This window comes from Sorghum bicolor, chromosome 7, assembly GCF_000003195.3.
Source record: "Sorghum bicolor cultivar BTx623 chromosome 7, Sorghum_bicolor_NCBIv3, whole genome shotgun sequence".
NCBI classification, from domain to species: Eukaryota; Viridiplantae; Streptophyta; class Magnoliopsida; order Poales; family Poaceae; genus Sorghum; species Sorghum bicolor.
In genome coordinates, this window is record NC_012876.2 from 61,328,112 (window position 1) to 61,347,501 (window position 19,390).

General features: G+C 42.8%; 3 protein-coding genes across 3 annotated transcripts; all 3 read right to left on the reverse strand.

The window, feature by feature from the left end:
* Positions 1,319-7,711, reverse strand: LOC8058629 (GTPase-activating protein gyp7). The gene is made up of 5 exons (XM_002445705.2): positions 7,256-7,711; positions 5,489-5,624; positions 5,285-5,334; positions 3,205-3,258; positions 1,319-2,935 (listed from the first exon to the last, which is right to left on the reverse strand). The coding sequence occupies exons 1-5, from the start codon at positions 7,510-7,512 to the stop codon at positions 1,702-1,704; spliced, it is 1,731 nt and encodes a 576-aa protein (XP_002445750.1). The 5' UTR covers positions 7,513-7,711; the 3' UTR covers positions 1,319-1,701.
* Positions 11,285-13,290, reverse strand: LOC8060548 (probable 6-phosphogluconolactonase 3, chloroplastic). Its single transcript, XM_021464241.1, has 3 exons — positions 12,877-13,290; positions 12,658-12,793; positions 11,285-12,077 (listed from the first exon to the last, which is right to left on the reverse strand). The coding sequence occupies exons 1-3, from the start codon at positions 13,233-13,235 to the stop codon at positions 11,598-11,600; spliced, it is 975 nt and encodes a 324-aa protein (XP_021319916.1). The 5' UTR covers positions 13,236-13,290; the 3' UTR covers positions 11,285-11,597.
* Positions 17,101-19,349, reverse strand: LOC8060549 (protein MATERNALLY EXPRESSED GENE 5). Its single transcript, XM_002445707.2, has 5 exons — positions 19,196-19,349; positions 18,834-19,095; positions 18,461-18,522; positions 18,292-18,373; positions 17,101-17,566 (listed from the first exon to the last, which is right to left on the reverse strand). The coding sequence occupies exons 1-5, from the start codon at positions 19,295-19,297 to the stop codon at positions 17,463-17,465; spliced, it is 612 nt and encodes a 203-aa protein (XP_002445752.1). The 5' UTR covers positions 19,298-19,349; the 3' UTR covers positions 17,101-17,462.

A 19,390-nucleotide genomic window follows, 5' to 3' on the forward strand; every position in this document is an offset into this window, starting at 1 on the left:
GATCGGGCGAGTCGGAACTGGCGTCCGAGGCCCTGTGGGGTCGGGCGAGTCGGAACTTGCGTCCGAGGCCCTGAGGGGTCGGGCGAGTCAGAACTTGTGTCCGAGGCCCTGAGGGGTCGGGCGAGTCGGAACTTGCGTCCGAGGCCCCGAGGGATCGGGTGAGTCGGAACTTGCGTCCGAGGCCCTGATGATTGTGATTAGTATGTTCCTTCGCGTTTTTTGTTACTCTGATTTGGGTATCCCTTATTATGGTACCCAACACTCACTGATACACGGACATATCTTAACTCTATGAACATCTCAAAAAAAGTAAGTAGATTACTATAGGTGTCTTGTTATCAACAGGAAATCGAGTGTGAGGTACGGAGCCAAACCATCTAAGTTACCTTAATACCCAAATAAACGGCATATGGTCTTTTTTAGTTACAAATTAACTAGCTGAAAATTAGGTGTAAGCACACCTAGAACATCACTGTTTTACTATCAGTCGAAGAGGCATTCTAATCACCACCAGTTCACCAGATCAGACGTGGGGAAAGTGGAGAAAATGATTGAACACGTGTTGTGCCCCATGGGCCAGGGCAACTGCTGGCTGTCGCCTCATGTTAGTAGCATTGTTTCAGGTAAGATCACATCAAAAGTTTGGACGCTGGTGCAGGTGTCCCCTGAGCTGTACGATCGATCCTACATGCTGATCGCCATGTCTCTCCATGTTCCACGGAGGAGGACGAAGTGGACGCAGATGTTCACTCTGTTGTTGGAGTGGCGTAACAGTCGCACTGGGCCAGTACATCTGTGCATGCATTAGTGCTCCATGAAAAAAAAAATCTAGAACATCCGGGTCAAACTATTCTGATCAAATTTATTAAAACATTATCAATATTTATGATACTAAATATGTATTTTTAAATTCCCTTTGAAATATACTTTTGTACTACACCTTGTGGTATTAATAATTTTTGTACAATATTATTTGAGTTTTAAAATATTTTACTAAGAATAGACTTAGAGCTGCATCTTTTTCAGGATGGAGTTGGTAGTAAACGGTAGTGCAGCTAGCATGATCCAGCCAGCTCGCATGTGGCACTGCCATGTCCAGAAATACATGATTTCTGCAAAGCATATGCTCTTGTGCTTCGTATAATTGCAGCACGTCGCCATGCTCTTGCGCTTTGCATAATTTCTGCAAGCATATGCCCTTACCACGCTGCGATATCAAACAGATACTGCAGAATATACCAGGAAGGCACGAACAGGTGTGAAAATGCGATGCTGGGATCTCAAGCATGTATAGAACTCATGATGAAAGAAACTGGTGTGTGAAATGACAGTAAAGACTTTGATTTCATTATTACTCCACATTACACCCAAAATCTGGGAACTTAACTTTTCCTATAAAAGACTTCATGGAAAATGTTGTTTCTGCCAAGGACAGACATTAGAAGCAAAAACAAAATTTTCCATCAAGTTTGACTATGGATGGCTTGCATAAAAACCACTGTGATATCCAATGGTTTATCAGCTTAACCAAAGTGAAGACAACTTCGTCCTCACTTGAAGCTACAAGGTTCTCTACACATATACCCAAGAAAGGGTTTTTATTCCGGGTGGTGAACAGTACATAACATATTACTAAATACACCTCGGAAAAGGGTTCATGTCTGCATACTCTACCGAACATAACTGAGGAAGGCCGTTGCATCAGATTTTGTCATGAAGGTCAACAACCAAGTGGTGTGCATCATCTAGGAGCTTCCAGACATCCAGCTGCCCGGCCATGCTATTACACTCCCGCAGTATTTCATCCATGCTGCTGTATTTTTCGATTATCAGCTTCCTCCTCTGCAAGACACAGGCTGCAATAGCATAGAGCAGCAAGTCGTCTGTTGGCGGAGCATGAAGCCTTATCCTTGCCCAAGTGGACCTTCCAATCCCAGCTCGAATTGCGGCCTGGTCAGCCCACATAACCTCCCACAGACACATAGTCTGCTCAAAAGTGAGCTCCCTCCTGAAGAGAACCACCACCATTCTGTACAGAAAGAAACAGTCTTCGGCCTGAAGTTTCTGCAGGTGCCTATAGAGGTGTGAATCCTTGCGCTTGATTATCTGTGAGACGGTTTTCAGCTGCCTTCTTATTCCAACCTCGTCAAGCCTAAAGTTGTGTCTGGCTTTCCTCATGAAACCCACAAAACACCAAAATGCTTCATGATCTTCCTCCATGACTGCAATTATTGGTGACAAGAGATCACTCATTCCTTGGCAGTACCCGATCTCTGGATCATAGAGTGCATATGCCTCAAGCAGTGCAACTAATCGTGCAGCATGATAAATCATGTAAGGCTCCAAATGGTCAAAATCTTTCAACCCAACAGATATTGCAGACTGCAGTGCTTTCTCTTTAGAGACTTCAGCCTGGTTACGAGCAAATAGAACCCATTCTGCATTTGCCCGAATAGCATCGACACGTATAATGCGCTTCCATGTGGCAAAATCCTCGGGAGTTCTGTCTGAAATAAAAATGTCTGACTTAGATGAAGCAGTCCGGACAAATTTTGGTTTAGGGTCACAGTTCTCTTCCATATTGATAGAGACGGGTGTTCTATCAGGGTCCTCTTCATAGGAAGACTCAGATTCAGAAGATTCTGATTCTACCATACATGGATCGACAGAAGTTAACTCACTTGTATCTTCATCTATGCATTCCACAGCATCCCAGTTAGAACTCTCTGATTCTTCTGCCTTACTGCCTAAAGATTTCAATTCTTTGGGCATCACACAAGCCCTCCTACTAACACCATTTGAATATGGTGACTCTGAACCTTCAGCCCCATCAGAAAAGTCCTCATTCACGAACTCATTTATAACATTCAGGCCATTTCCTCTATTACAATGCAGAACACAGTGGCACTGTCGCCTCAGTTTTTCATATTCTTTCCTGTACCAGAAGTTGAGGCAATTCATTTTATCAATAAACAAAGCATCACTGTGAACAATACTAGTGTTATTGTGGCATTTTCTTCAGAAAACAGGAAAGCACAACATGTCTGATAGCAAAGGTGCACACAGCTGTTATATCTACTTATTTACTCTAGTTCTCTGGATTCTAGAATATAAAGATAAATCATCCTCAATACAAACTGGACATTCAACTAAATCAAGAAAGCAAAAGCTGATGGACAAAGAATTGAGTTATGAAAGTGATACCTTTTCTTTATCTTGATAGTATTCCTGTCTTCTTCAGAGCTGTTCAAATGATAGCTGTATATAATATGAAATTGGTCAGTCTGTCGACTTGAAGCAATTACATATGATAGATATCTAATAGCAAAAGGCTAAGCCTCAATCAATCAAATTAAACACATTTTTCTTGCTGTAAGTTGCATATATTTTTTTAAGCATAATGCACTTTTCTTGGCTTTCAGTCTACCTGAGATAGATGCACAGATGATTCTGATTTCGATCGATTGGCCCAAAAACGTGGCCTAGGAAAAATCAGCAACTTCACAAAATGACACTAGGGAGGCCCATAAATAATAGAAGAAAAAATTAGTATAGTATCGTCAAATATTAGGATGCCATGTGAAGCCTAGGGACGCGTGTCACTGATAGTATGACACATTGATCAGTCACATTTCAGATGACACTTAGCAAATCTAATGCTGATATTTTTGGACAACTGTTGACCTATGAGAGGAAATGCATTTAGCTTTTGGCATGTTTTGGATTTCTGCTGATCCAGGTTGAGCAGTGTTTGTCAAATAATGAAGTTTCACAAACTCATGGTTTTGGGTATGCTTTTTCAACAAGTGCTCCCTCCAATTCTATTCATAAGGCATATTTTGTCTAGGCATGGAGATGAAATATGTTACTAGACACTAGACAGAGGAATGACGAAAGGGAAATGTAGATGAAGTTTAAACGGGGGGGGGGGGGGGGGGGGGGGGGGGAGGGGGGGAGGGCGACAGATGCCTTGTATGTCGAAACAGGATAGAAAAATCATAAGGCCAACATGTTGCATGAGGCCATGAGGGTATGATGGAAAGCATAGTTCTTAAGGCGTAAAGGCGAGGCAAGACAATGCGCCACCACCTGGACGCCTAGGCGACCATTTTGCAAGGTGCTGGGGTCACCTGGACGCCTAGGCGTCGCCTTAAGAACACTGATGGAAAGATTATTTTGTGTAAAGAATGTCATAAAAAAGCGGTGCAAAAATCTAGGCCACCAACCAAGTAGAAGTATTTTTCCACCATATTGAAAACAGTAGGCTATAGCAGCTAGAGCCCCTCCCTGCTACGCTTTCTCTCTTTTCTATGCTATGGCCACTATCGGTGCTATATCAGGCAATAACAGCACTAAACAGCTTAGCTGGCTATTTATTTAGCAGTGCCAAACAGACTCTACATGTTCTATTAAGTTAAGAACTTAAGCGACTACCATTTAATTGTCTGGTTGGTGTTTGCTTATGTCTAGGGCTGCTGGACAAATACTTATGTTATACATCTTATCTTCGACCTACTTATCTCTTATGTTATGTGAGCAATCATTTGAATTTCTGCTGGAATAATGGTTGTTCTGGCCTATAAATTGCATGTGTTTTCCCAAAACACTAAATGGCTTAGTAGCCAACTGCTGCTATAGCATGTCATAGCAGTCTGAGCAAGCCACCACTAAATTCCATAGCCCACTATTTTCAACTTTGCATAATTTTTTTTCTTGAACGACATAGGAGAGCATAGTGTCATTTCATTAAGATAGATAGAGTAGAAACTGAGTTGGATTTAGAAAGAAACCCAACTTGCCTAAAACAAACAACACACACTCCCACCCACACCAAAAAAAGGAGGGGTGGGAAGATACATGACCAGGACCTGAACAAACTACTCCAAACACTGGGTAAACCAGCAACCTTGCGAGCAATTCACAAAGCTTTGATGCTCCAGCCATGCACCACAAACTGCATTCATGACCTATGGTCTGAAGAAGGGTATGGATGTTAGGCACAGCTCCTTCAAACACACAAGAATTCCAGTGCTTCCGCACTTTGCATAAAATTATAGGAGTAATATATTTCTACTCATAGGGGAAATTATCACATGAGACCACACTTGTAGGTTTTAAACACATATGCACCATATCATTTCACAGGAACATTTTGGTCGAATGTTCAAGTTTGACTAGCTTCTTGAGCTATACATTCATTTACCACTTCAAACTATGTTAACAATTAACAAGATGATTGCCACGTGATATTTAATACATAAAAAGAATAGGAAATTCATCTTACACTCCAAGCAGAAATGGCCATACTTCAGCCCTTATGCCCGGTTCAATCCCCTGGAAACATTGATATAAGTGATTCAGTTTACCATTAAAGTGGAAAAGTCTCACAACATCCAATAGGATACAAAATGTGCATAGCTAACGATCCCAACATATATTGGTCAGTGGTTGTGTATAGAAAGAAAGACTGCATAACAAAAATGCTTACCCCACTGCGAACCTTCTTTAGAAACTTCCTTCCCCCATCACGAAGCTTCCCGTTTGCTGAAAATAGACGATTCCAGTGTTGACAAGTAAGCGCTCGTTTCCTTTTTCTTCGAGACCATGGGGATTTAATTCCACCCCTAGAATGAAATGTGGTGGGAAGAAATAATAAGTTGAAGTTGGCTGATGATTCCATGTTCTATGTTATTGCAGCATACCAAAGATACAACTTGACCACAGCTACAGATTTTCAATCTCAAATCAAACAATGTATTTAATGCTAGCCTTAATAGCTAAAATGTAGTACTTTATTGGTTACCACAAATGTATAAATGCGACCCAAAATGTAGCATTTCAGCGAGCTACTAGCACAAAAGCTGGAGGTATCAAATTCAAGATTTCAGCAATCAATGGCAAGTTAACTAACCAATATCATAAAAAAAACACTCGACCGGCGGAGCATCCTGTGATAGGGAAGACATTCTCACGCAGGTCGAGAAAACCCCCGAACCCCTGCCCCCAACCTTACACAGCGGCACCGTAACCCTTGTGAGAACGACCAAGGACCTAGGCTGGGCCGGACCGCCCACCCTTAGTCCCTTACACAGCGCCACGATAGCCCTTGTGAGTCAGACCTGGTCTGGGCCTTAGACCTATGCTTTGGCATGGGACAGACAAGGGGATATTTGGAAGACCTCACGCAGGTCAGAAAACCCCCGAACCCCTGCCCCACCCTTACACAGCGGCACCATAACCCTTGTGAGAACGACCAAGGACCTGGGCTGGGACGCCCACCCTTACACAGCGGCACCGTAGCCCTTGTGAGTCGGACCTGGTCTGGGCCTTAGACCTATGCTTCGGCATGGGACAGACAAGGGGATTTTTGGAAGACCTCACGCAGGTCGAGAAAACCCCCGAACCCCTGCCCCACCCTTACACAGCGGCACCCCCTTGTGAGAACGACCAAGGACCTGGGCTGGGCCGTCCACCCTTACACAGCGGCACCATAGCTCTTGTGAGAATGACCAAGGACCTGGGCTGGTCCTAGAGTCCTAGACCTATGCTTTGGCATGAGACAGACGAGGGGATTTTTTTTTAACCCCAGCCAGAAATTAGCTCCCACGGGAAGTCGAACCCAGGACGTGAAGAGTGCTACTAGAGCCACCTAACCAACTAAGCTAGAGGTCTGTTTGCACTAACCAACATTATGAAATGTCATTCATGACAAAGCTACAGATCCTAAGATGGAACTGCCATGAAGCAAGATCCTAAGATGGAACCCCCTCCAACACACACACCCCACCCCACACAAACACCCCTCCCCTTCCCTAAAAAAACTAAAACTGGATCATCCTGAGGGTAAAATGCTCCTTTCGTTCTTGCAATGAATTGAACAAACATCCAAACCACATTCCAGACAAATAGCACTGCAGTGAGACAGAACTTTGTGTCTAGTACTGCGGGCTGCTGAGGAAGGCTTAACTAGATCAAAGCGTACAAGAAGCACCTAGTAGCTGGTTCAGAGCACTTGAACAGCAAACAAGTTAGCATTTTTTAAAAATCTAAAAGCCTAAAGCAAATCCTATAAGAATAATAGTACCGAACAGATTCGGCCATGGCTACCACTTCCACTGTGCAATATCATGATTTTGAGAATTAGTGAGGGAATCAGCGTCAGGAAATGTCAACAGGTACGGTAGCCAACAAAAATTCCCCATTTTGAAGCGACCCATTTTGCGGCACCAGGAGGAATCCACACAGGATAGCTCACCGGTCCATGTTCGGCGACGAAGGAGCCAGCGAGGGCGACGAGGAAGCTGCCACCACTGACGCTGGCGCTGAATCCGAAGCCTCCGCGGCCGAATTCGCCGATGTAGACAAAGAGGACGTCGCCGGCAAGGCCGACGAGGTAACGGGGAGCGACCTGCGGTGGATCCACGAATACGACCGCGGGGAAGACGGCACCCTCGGCGACGGCGCCGAGGAGGTGCTGGATCGCCGCAGGGCCTTCATCGCCCCGCCCCGCATCGCCTCCACCCACCTACCGCTCCTAAACTAGCAACAAGTCACCGAGCGCCTAGTCCACCCTGACCGCTTCCCGCTTCAGGGCGGCGAGCTTCCCCATCCACGCCGCCGGCGGCCGGCGCGGGCGGGCGGGTGGTGGCCGATGCGGACGCGGAGCTCCTCTGCGCGTGCGCGACGACGGGGGATTCTGGTCTCCTTCCCTAGAGAGGGAGGGAGTTAAAAGAGTTGGTGCGGTAGGCATCGGTTACAGGCCGCCTACGCACGCTGCCATGTGGGGGAGGGAGAGCTGGAGCCCACGCGTCAGTCTGAGTACATGCGGTGAGGGTAAACTGCGCAACTACTCAGTAGTCAGAACTACATGACAGCAGTCATTTCTGAAAGAAGAAATTTTCTACATCAGTCGTTTTTCTACTCTAGCGTACTGTGGCCTTGTTTAGTTCCGAAAAAATTTGGATTTCGCTACGGTAGCATTTTCGTTTTTATTTGACAAATATTATCCAATCATAAATTAACTAGGATCAAAAGATTTTTTTCGTGATTTACAGACAAACTATGTAATTAGTTTTTATTTTCGTCAATATTTAATGCTTCATGCATGTGCCGCAAGATTCGATGTGACGGAGAATCTTGAAAACTTTTTGAATTTCGGGATGAACTAAACAAGGCTAAACAAAATAAAAATCTCGTTTTTTTCCAAGAAGTGAAACAACTTCAAATTTAACAAATATAAAGAATATTAAAAAAATTATACATAATATGTATTACCGAATTAACTTTGAAATATATTTGTTGATATTATCTTTTATCTTTTATAAACATAGTCCAACTTCTTGAGGAGTGAAATTTCTATTCTTTTTTAATCGAGGGAGTAAAAGATAGAAAGATGTAATAAGTCCCACATGGCTCCGAAAAGCTCTTACTCACTACTATACGCAGAGGAGCTCGAATTCGTGAAGTTAAAAATAATGGCTCTTCTAGTTCATTTCAAAAATAAAAATAAAACCGACCTCTTATGCACGGAGGAACTAGAGCCGAAGCCGATTGAACGCGACGAGGCCTAGCAGTGATCTATTATTAACCACAACATATTTGTGTATTATTTAAGATTTGTATATATTGGTACTGATAAAAGCAAGATTTCATTTGGCATCTGTCGATATCTTGAGTTGGCCTTGGTTTCTTCGCAGGATGAGACAGCGAGTGGTGTACTCGTGTCTTTCATCACGCCCTGCTCAAAATATTTGTTTTTTCTGCTAAGGACTTGTTTAGTTCCAAAAAGTAAAAAGTTTTCGGTACTGTAGCAATTTCGTTTGTTTGTGACAAATATTATTCAATCATGGACTAACTAAGATCAGAAGATTCGTCTCGTAATTTACAGCTAAACTGTGTAATTAGTTTTTGTTTTCGTCTATATTTAATGTTTCATGCATGTGTTATAAGATTCGATGTGATGGAGAATCTTGAAAACTTTTTGGTTTTTCAGGGTGAACTAAACAAGGCCTAAATTACCTCGCGCATGCGGTGCAGGAAAATAAGCTTTTTACCGGGCCTTATTTAAATCAAAAAGTTTCAAGATTCTCCGTTACATCGAATCTTGCAGCACATGTATAAAGCATTAAATATAGATGAAAGTAAAAACTAATTGTATAATTTATCTGTAAATCGTGAGATAAATTTTTTAAACCTAATTACTTCATAATTAAACAATATTTGTTAAATAAAAATAAAAAGTGCTACAATATTAAAATAAAAAAAATCTAGACAAGACCCGGAGTCTCTATAGGCGGTGGATGGGATGGTATGGTCAACTGAACCCACGTCATCCGCGCTCGGTCATTGCAGTAAGAAAAAAAAAAGAATATATATATATATATATATATATATATATATATATATATATATATATATATATATATATACGTCAACGAGACGACCGGAGACTTCATCACAGCTTCATGGACTGAGCCGTTCCATCCCACTGTCGATGATGATCGCTGATCGGAACCCTCGAGTTGACGAAATTGGAATACAAATGTAAATAAATTCGAGTTGGTTGTACTAGTACTATGCAATGACACAGTCAACCTAACCCGATCTTGTGCATTTGTGCCCATTAAAGCACTGCCCGAACATACAGCATGAATTTGTCACGTTATACTTTGGACCCACCACCACCACGAGATCGATGGACCAAACGTGTCCCTCTTTTGCTCTGTGCACTCGCCGCCGTTTCTCCGGCAGAGACGAGAACGCCCCCGTTTCGACTTTCGAGCACAAAAGCACGGTCAGACTGAAAGAGGATTCGACGAGTCCGTGTCGCCGCGCCCATTTTTGGCATTGTGTCGTGTCGTCTTTCCGGCGGATTCTTTGCCTCAAAACATTGACCTGCCGTCGGACCCTCTGGCAATGGCAGGACACAATGCCAAAGTGACCTGCCGCCGGCGAAGGGGCGCCACCACCGTGCCGTGCGACAGGCCGGAGACCGGGCGGCGAAGGAAGAGACATCCGGACATGGCTGCGGCATAACTGACGCCTCCGGCATGGCATGTTCTCGGCTGTTTCGTGTTCATGTGATCGCTCGTGGCGAGTCACATGAACTTGGGGAATCCAGGAGTGATTGTTTATTAGGTTATTATCGCGTAGATTTCTCTCCATTGTCCCCTGAGTCTTTCCAGTTTCCTGGGGGGTCTGCTCTGCCGGCGCCGGCGGGGCAATTGGCTCGTGGTCACGACTTGCTGATGAAGTTTTCTGCCGGCACGCAGCGATAAGTGCGGCGTCTGAACCTGACACGCGGAATGCCAGATGCATCTGCATCCGCCTCACGTATCTTGGCACCCTTCAATACTTGCCTTCTTCACCTGTCACGTGGTACCTGATGCAGACGATACGAGTCGAGAGATTGAGAGAATCAGGAAGGAAATGCAGGAGATCCCAATATCCCATGCTTGCATATCTGTGTTCAGGTGGGAGCGTTGCCAGCTAGGCAACTTGCCATACGCATGAACATGCTAAATTATGACAGTGCAAGAGCATCTCTAAGATAGCTAAAATTATATTATAAATTACAAGATTTAGCCATTGTGTAAAATAAAAAACTCACTCAAAGCATAGAGTTCCACAACAGTCTTTGTATAGGATAGCTAGTGAGAACGACATGCTATATATGACAAGCGAAAGTTTAGGAACAGCAAACTTGCTATTTTAGCAAACCAGATAGCACATCTGTTGGAGTTTAACTTTTGCTTTAAAAATGTAAAAATAGCCTAAACAACATGAATAGCATATCTGTTGGAGTTGCTCTAAGTTGATACGATTTAGAATTCTGTTCCAATAAGAGCAACTCCAACAGATATGCTATTCATGTTGTCTAGGCTATTTTTGCATTTTTAAAGCAAAAGTTAAACTCCAACAGATGTGCTATCTGGTTTGCTAAAATAGCAAGTTTGCTATTCCTAAACTTTCGCTTGTTATATATAGCATGTCGTCCTCACTAGCTATCCTATACAAAGGCTGTTGTGGAACTCTATGCTTTGAGTGAGTTTTTTATTTTACACAATGGCTAAATCTTGTAATTTAGAATATAATTTTAGCTAGTCTCTTGGAGATGTTCACATACAGCTTGCCACTCTAACAAGAAGTAGCCGTTCCAGTTATTTCACCACACAAAAGTAATTAATTCACATTAACCTTTCATACAGATATACATACATGAATTTCAATGTACAAATTACTAAACACCAAAAATCTTTTGCTTAAAACCCCAGAGAAACAGATGTGTGCTAGCAAGTGCAAATACTAGTAAAAAATCCTCTTCAGCTGATGTTCCTTAGAAGAATTATAAAACATCACAGTTCACGTGCTAGATAACATTTACAAGCACACATTTGCAAGATACGGTGTATGCTCAACCAAATCGAAAACCATAAAAGACCATTATTGGGTAGAAACTGGAGTCCAAGACAAATTTCCCCAGCACAATTTATATAAACACATAAACACCTCATAGTTTCATGCCGAACCCAATAGATTCCCATCAAACATGTACGAATTCCTTCAGATGAAACTTTCAGATTTATACAATCGTGGCTTCAAATGCTTGACAACATTGACACCGCTGGCTTGTCAGTGAACCAAATGAGCTCCCCATCCTGAAGAGAAACCATCTCAACAGGCAGCAAATCTGATGTCTTTTGCCCTCCCGAAAGTGCTTTATGAACAGCACCAGCTTTGCCGGCACCGGTGACCACAAGTGCGATGTGCGCTGACGAATTTATCACCGGGAAAGTGAAGGTTATTCTCTCTGGTGGTGGCTTCGGAGAATCCTTGACAAAGGTGACCCACTTCTGGTTTTCATTGACTACAGGGTGGCCAGGGAAGAGTGAGGCAATGTGGCCATCAGGTCCCATCCCCATAAGCATAAGATCGAACTTGGGGAACCCGGACACTGTTGATGTTTCAATCACACCATCCTTAACAAGTTGCTTTAAACGAGTTTCATAATCCTCTGCAGCACCCTCGGATGACAGTGCATCATTTATGGCATAAACTTGGTCAGCAGGAATTGGCACCTGCGTTGTAGGAAGATAAAGATCGAAACTTATATGCAGGGTAAAACAAAGATAAAAAGTTTCTGCAGGTTATATATATGAGAATATAGAAATGAATGAACTTCGTGTGAAACATACTACATGCGCCAAGTTGTTGTTTTTTTTTTTTTTGAACATTGCCAAGTTGAATTCAAACATACATAGCACATTCGGCAGACAGGGAAATGTACTTTTAGTTTTAAAATGCAGACTACCTACAGCGCTACATACTGTATTAACTATTAATCAAACGTCACCAATATTTTTTTTCCCTGATAGACTTCCAGACAGACAACTCACTGTCTCCAAAATCTACATTTTGCTCAATATTTGTCATAGTCAAAATACCCCGATATCACTAACACCATGAGAAGCTACAGTAATCAGTCCAACAAAACAAGCAGATAAAAATGTATATAATCTACCAAAAATAATTCCACATTTCCATTCTCCATGACTCCAAACAAATCATGAACCCATTTCTGCACAGTATCAGATCAACAGAAACCCTCCTCCAGCTTTCACAACCGAAACAATTGGATTTGACTAAACACCTGAGTACCTTAGAGAGGAACTCATCTGAGGCGAGCTTGTAGTTGCTATCCGCGTGATCCTTGGGCACCACCCTCTCATCCACCCAGAACACATGCCATTTACTCCAATCCACCGCCTCCAGGTACGGCGGCTCCGCTAGTTTCCTGCGAAACCCAAAGGTCAAGACCTAAGACACCCCACACAATCCGGAAACCAACAACTTCGCGGTGGGAGACGGGTCCAGAACCTGAGGGCCTTCACGAGGGAGCCGCCGGAGAGGACGACAGTGAAGGCGCCCCTCTCCGCCGCGAACTTTGCCGACAACTCCGCCGTGTACTTGGCCAGCGACGCCGCGAGGTCCTCCTCGGCATCGAATATGATGAGTTTCTTCCTGGAGGCCGTCTCACCGGAGGCGGCGGCGGCGGGAGAGGCCATGGCGGAGACCGGCACGAGCGGAGAGCGCGAGGGTGACGACGATGAGAGTCTGCTGGGAAGGGACCGGCGGAGGGACGGTGGGAGCCTGAGCGCAGACGACGACCGGCGGGGATTGACGGAGGATAGGGTGGCCCACGCGGCGGTGGCGGAGGCGGCGGCGGAGGTAGGCATGTTGGCGGCGGCGTGGAAATTGGAAATGGAGAGCAGGTTGTTGGTGGGGGAAAGAGACGGGGCTGATTGGGAAATAATGGTCACTTCGTAGCCGTCGAGATCGTGATGGACGGCTGGGGTCGCGCGGGCCCGCTCCTTCTGGACTGTTCCACGTGGGCACGGTGCCCTGGTGCTACCGCCTGTTCTTGGTCAGCGCACTCGGATTTGCCGCCCAAGAAAGGTTTGGGTGAGCCGGTGAGGAGAAGACCTGGCCCAGCCCAATTACGGGCCTAGTCCGGTGCCTTCGGATATCACATCAGATGTTTTATAGAATATTAAAAGAAGTATTTAGATATTAATAAAAAAAACTAATTACATAATTCGCCTGGAAATTACGAGACGAATTTATTAAACCTATTTAATTTGTTATTAGCACATGTGGATTAATGTAGCACTTAAGACTAATCATGATTTAATTAGGCTTAAAAGATTCGTCTCATGATTTCCAACGAAACTATATAATTAGTTTATTTTTTATCTATATTTAATGCTCTATGTATGTGTCCAAACATTTGATGGGATGGATGAAAACTAAACAAGGCCAGTAACAAAAAATTTGATAAGAATTAACCAAATTTTTATTAAAGGATTTATATATTATATAGGTAATTTAACATCAACAACTAGTGCCAAATTCAGCCATGATTTGTGAGCTACACTACAAGCTGAATCAGTCAACCATTCAACAGTATTTTTCTCTCACAACAAATCTACCAACAGTACTTTCTACTACGGTTTATCAGCCAAGCTTACAATCCTGCATACCCTCGAGTGGTAGACCTAGATAAACACGCATCGGGATAGACTATAAAAGGACGTCGGCTTAATTTTTTAGCTTGTGGCCACCCTATGACCACGTCAAATAGGTTAGATCAGGCTATTTCTAGGAGGGGTTGTGTTTCAGTTTTTTCTAAGTTGGGCCGAGATTTTTTTTCGGTCAATAGGTCGGAAAATTATGTGGAGAATGTTTGATACATTGGTCGGGTAGTGTTTTTTCGACAAGTCGGATCAGGTGACCCATGATCAAGTCTAAACCGAAGCAATTAGACAACGTACAATCAGCTAAGCTTGAATAAGCATACTCTTATTACATCTGCAACTAGTTGACATTTACATTAGAAGTACTCTTTATAATGCATTACACCTAACATTTATTTCTTCTCCACCACCATAGCCAACAACATCCCAAGAACAACTATGCCTAGCATGTAACAAGGCATTTTAACAACCATGTTATTTCATAACCTAAAACCACCATAGTCTCAATTTTAGTATCACAACTAAGAATTCCCCACCCGTGCTTCCTCTGTCATCCCTATGCTAAAATGTCCTCCTTTTCCTCAGCTATGCTTCAAAGCATATAAGTAACTTTCCTCCCGATGCCAAAATGGGCAGGAGATTCTATCTTGCTGCATTCAAGTCACATTACATCAAAAGAACAAAGCTTATCTGGAGAAGAGTTCTTTAGTTCAACTTACCTGTGTCTGGGGCCGTGTAGAAGTTTTGTCCCGTCGACAATGGCTGCTTGAACCTTAACAGTTTACCTACAATTGCAATCTAGGCAAGTAATCGACGACTGTTTCCCATTCGTCCTGCGCCTAAACGACGACAACACAATCAATTCCCACAACCATTTACCCCACTCCAGGAATGCAGGTCGTTAGAGATATATTAAGGATCCCAATTTGGAGCGCGATGGACAGGTTCAAGCTAATGATTTGGGGGTAGAGTTTGGCATCACAAACAAACACGAGACGAGAAAAAAAAGGAGGAAGAGGGAGGGGTTGAATAGAGGATGAGACAAACCAGAGGAGGAAGAGAGGATGAGTTAAATAGAGACTATGAGGGGACTTATTCAAACTAAACAAGTACTAGGGCCAATTTGCATAGTTCTGTACTAGCAGATCAACGTAACAAGATTTGACTGAGATGACACATTGCGATATATCGTAGACCCCAAACTGCAATTTCGAAGTTCAGGGACCTAAGAACTCAAGAACTAATTAGAGATCGCCCATTTACTCTTCAGTCTTCACCTTCATAATTGAAAGCGTATCTAAAATGGTAGGCCAACGGTATAAACAATTACATAAGCAATTCTTCATACTACTCAAATGAGCACAGGGTACCGTTAGTGCGCTTTATTAAAAGTGAAATTCAAATGTCTCGTGCGAAAATTATAGCATAGCTTGAAACCAAGCTACCTGGGGCCGTGTTGTATGGGAGTGTCTAGTGAGCGACTGAGCGCAGCGTCAGAAATATGAAGGGACCCCACTGGGCCCAAGCTAAATCCAAGAGCGATGATTGTAACAAATTGAAGTCTCGTCTATAGAATGCTTTTTACGGTCGAGTTATCTTGGCGCAAATTTAAACATGGGGGGTACTTATTTCTCAAAAAAGAATATGGGGGTACTTAAGCAGTTAAGCTATATAAATATGTAACAAATTGAAGTCTCGTCTATAGAATGCTGCTGCATGCTTGTTGTCGAAACAGACACCAAGGACTCCGAATTCAGCAGTTCAGAAACCACTCGGTAAGAATACTCGTGAACCTTTTAGTACGAAAATTCACGCTGCAGGCAAACACCTGTGTGCTTATCATAAATAAACTGGAACAAGCAAAAACGTGGCACGGCGGACATGCAAACGCACATACAGACTGAAGCAGAAACGTTGAAGCAATCGCCAACCAGCAAGAGCAACGTGCAAAACACATCTGACCAGCACAAAAGTAGGGAATTCAATAGATTACAAAAAGCAAAGAGACAATTTCGATAGGTCGACAGGGGTTAGCAAAGGCAGATTAGCACAAACCGAAATTATGTCATTAATGCAAATGCGTAAACCACTGCACTCAACACATAAGCAAAAGACCGACCGTGCGTACCCCTATTTGGTAAATAAATTGCACAACCAGTTTCAACACATCCTGTAAAGCATTTGTAAAACATTCCACCAATTAAGAAGCAATAAGCATATATAATATCATAACCATATGAGAATGAATATGAATAATACCATTTGGTGTATTCATCTTTACGAAGAGATCTAAACTAAACCAAAAATTACATGTTCTTGAGCAGACCATTTCAATGCATTTGAACACAACTAAACTTTGCATTACCTGAGTACAGATGCATGAGTGAACAGTGCATAGCTACTTTGATGCTGCTTATGGAGTCAGGATTGGAATGGCATCGCTGCATCATAAATTAGTACACTATATGCAAACAATACCCTCACCAAAGAATACAGCACCGCAAGTCCATGTTATTTGCAGTTTAGAAACACATGCAAATCTAAATACTACCAACCTCCATCCCAGAACATCACATTCCTTAACATCGCATATTGATTAAATCTATCAGTTATTGTGTTATTTCTCACAAATTACTACAGAAACAGATACCCCCCAAAGCTCCAAAGCAGTTCATACTAACGGGAACAACAACAACCACATCAAACTTAAGGAAAAACACTTTGCTTCTTTCAGAAAAATGTACTCAGAAAAATGTAATCAGATTTATTAATGCCAACAGAAAATTCAAAAGTTCACTATCAAAGTTCTAATCAGCAACTATTACCCATTTTATCATAGCTGATCTTGACCAGGACCTTAGCCATACAAAATAAAGTCGGAAATAGGCGCAGTAGCCCCTGACCACCTTTCAAGCTTAACTAGGGGTGTCAGGGGGTTCCACCACAGTTCCTAGCCAGCCACATTTTTGTTCATTTAGGGAAATAAGGGCAGACTATTAGTCCTAGATTAAACTAGACAAAATTTTGGTATATGGGCAAGAAACACCAATGGGGCAATATACATTACTAAGGTAGGCTAACACCATCTAGTTTTCATTTTCAAAAAAGATATAAATCCACAGGATAGCAAACTCAAATTGTCTCGGATGTGAAGCAAGGTAATGAAGTTACAGTAGATCATAATAACTAAGGCAGCAGATACAGTATGCCGAATAACTTAAAGTTCCAACCCTACACATTCTACGGCAATCTAATAACATTTGGCCGAATATCACTTATTGCATTATCCCTTTCACGCATTCACGAAATGAGTTGACAAACCCTAAAAAAGCCACCGCCCCGGAATTCAGCGCATATCGAAGCGTTAGCCCGCCGTAGTTGGATCGTTCGCATAAACGATAGGTTCGGCAACCATGAGGTCCGCACGTCTTAACGCCTACCGCGAGGCCCGCCAGCTGACCTTGGACCAGGAAAGCGTGAGAATTGCAGCCGCAAATGGGCTGAGTCACGATCGTGTTCGTCAAACTTATAACCTGCAAAACGAATCGCGATGGTTTATATTGCTCAGGTCGTCGCGTGAACAAGAGATCGGACCGTAACATGAATAGGAAGAGTTAGGATTTTGCCTTCAACCAAAGGCGTACTCCCCAATGTAGATCAAGATGGAAATGCAAATCTTAGATCCAGTAGATCAGAATGCTAATGGGAATCTTAATAAATTGGCAGGGATGCTGGTACAAAGCAAGCTCAAAGTGTAGAACCTAAGAACGCCTAGTTTCTGCACTCTGGACATGAGTTTCTCAACTTGTAACAATTCCTAGATTTAATGTATTAGGAAGGGCATAATGTGCACTTCAATATGAAGCAGAGCGCAAAAGCGCAAAACTCACGACTCTATTAAGTGCACGAGAAGAATATTAGCTTGTTAGGAAATGCTGAGCTGTATTGCCACCTGCCAGGGTGCATTGAATAATAGTTGGGTTTACCACTGAATACCCACCTGACTACCAGCTTCCTGCTATAACTAATGTGTGAACTAATTTAAAAACTATGTCACAAAATTCGCATAAAGTTAGATGCAGAATGAACAAGTATTTACAATTTCCAAAACAAGCTTCACAACAAACAATAGAAAAATGCAGACATGCATAATAGAATTTAACAAGCATATACATGCAAAACTCAACGTCACCAAAGCTACGAATCAGGAAATCAACCCAACTACACAGTCCATATCCACAAATATAAGTAGTTTCACCTTGCAACGCTTCAAGAGCAATTGTAGCCTGAGCAGGGTTGTCAAAATCAACAAAACACAACACATGTGGATCTCCACCAGGCTGCAGAAAGGTTGAGAGATAAGCATCATCCATCGCTAGAGCAGAAAATTTCTAACAGGGTCAAAGGGTGCAGCATAGTTAACTTACATGTCTGGACTCTTTGTTGACAAGACGCACTTCACGAAAACCAACAAATGGGCGAAATATATCTAAGGAAACAAATGGTTAAGGAACAAAAAAAATTCAAGAGAGTGGCAACATAGACAGGTACCACCAATCAGTAATTCAGATTAAACAAGAACTGAAGCATATAAACAGAAAGAAACTAGAGAAGATGAACAATATGAAGGTGTAAAGGAAGAGAAAAAAAAGGAAGATAGCACCGTAAGTCTCAACAAAAGCATAACTAGCATTAGAATGTGACATTTAAAGGGGTTCAATGGAATGTTCAAAGCTAGCAAGACACATTTAGAAAAATAAGTTTAGTAAAGAACAGTAATAAGATTTTGGAGAAGGATACGTGAAACCTCCCGTCGTGTGCAATTTGCAGGTAAGCCCTCAATATACAAAGTGGGTGATGCATCCGGCGGAAGAGGAGGCTCAGGTCTGCCACCATATCCCATCCCAACACCCATCATACGCCGATCATCAACACCATAGCCAGCCATCCCAGCACCCATCGCTGCACCCATTCCAGCACCCATCCCTGCAGCCATCCCAGCACCCATCCCAGCACCCATCCCTGCAGCCCTAGTAGTGTCATTGGCACCGACGGAGGCCATCTATGAATTTATCACACAGATAAAAGGCAAGTCAATAACTCTGTACTCTAGCAAAAAAAAACAAACTAGTACAATATGAAAACTGTGTTTGTATTTGTACCCCATTGCGTAAGTAACGATCATAAGACGCTCCAATTGCGTCGTTATCTCTAAGGGAATGGTATCCTGCCCTGTCAGTTTCACGTGGATAATATCCGGTCATGTCTTGTCCACCACACACATCTGCAAAAATGGAAAAAGAAATCAAAGATTACACCCAATCCTCACTTCCAGCTATCACATGTAATCAATATAA

What these genes read in the sequence shown, in the direction of transcription:
- LOC8058629 (XM_002445705.2), bottom strand. Translation starts at nt 7,512, where the DNA reads ATGCGGGGCGGGGCGATGAAGGCCCTGCGGCGATCCAGCACCTCCTCG. An exon ending in TCGTCGCCGAACATGGACCG is followed by an intron (nt 5,625 to 7,255) that starts GTGAGCTATCCT and finishes ATTTCATTCTAG; the next exon opens with GGGTGGAATTAAATCCCCAT. An exon ending in ACTATCAAGATAAAGAAAAG is followed by an intron (nt 2,936 to 3,204) that starts GTATCACTTTCA and finishes CTTCTGGTACAG; the next exon opens with GAAAGAATATGAAAAACTGA.
- LOC8060548 (XM_021464241.1), bottom strand. Translation starts at nt 13,235, where the DNA reads ATGCCTACCTCCGCCGCCGCCTCCGCCACCGCCGCGTGGGCCACCCTA. An exon ending in TCCCTCGTGAAGGCCCTCAG is followed by an intron (nt 12,794 to 12,876) that starts GTTCTGGACCCG and finishes TGGGTTTCGCAG; the next exon opens with GAAACTAGCGGAGCCGCCGT. An exon ending in CAGATGAGTTCCTCTCTAAG is followed by an intron (nt 12,078 to 12,657) that starts GTACTCAGGTGT and finishes CCTACAACGCAG; the next exon opens with GTGCCAATTCCTGCTGACCA.
- LOC8060549 (XM_002445707.2), bottom strand. Translation starts at nt 19,297, where the DNA reads ATGACCGGATATTATCCACGTGAAACTGACAGGGCAGGATACCATTCC. An exon ending in ATCGTTACTTACGCAATGGG is followed by an intron (nt 19,096 to 19,195) that starts GTACAAATACAA and finishes ATAAATTCATAG; the next exon opens with ATGGCCTCCGTCGGTGCCAA. An exon ending in TGCTCTTGAAGCGTTGCAAG is followed by an intron (nt 17,567 to 18,291) that starts GTGAAACTACTT and finishes TTCGTTTTGCAG; the next exon opens with GTTATAAGTTTGACGAACAC.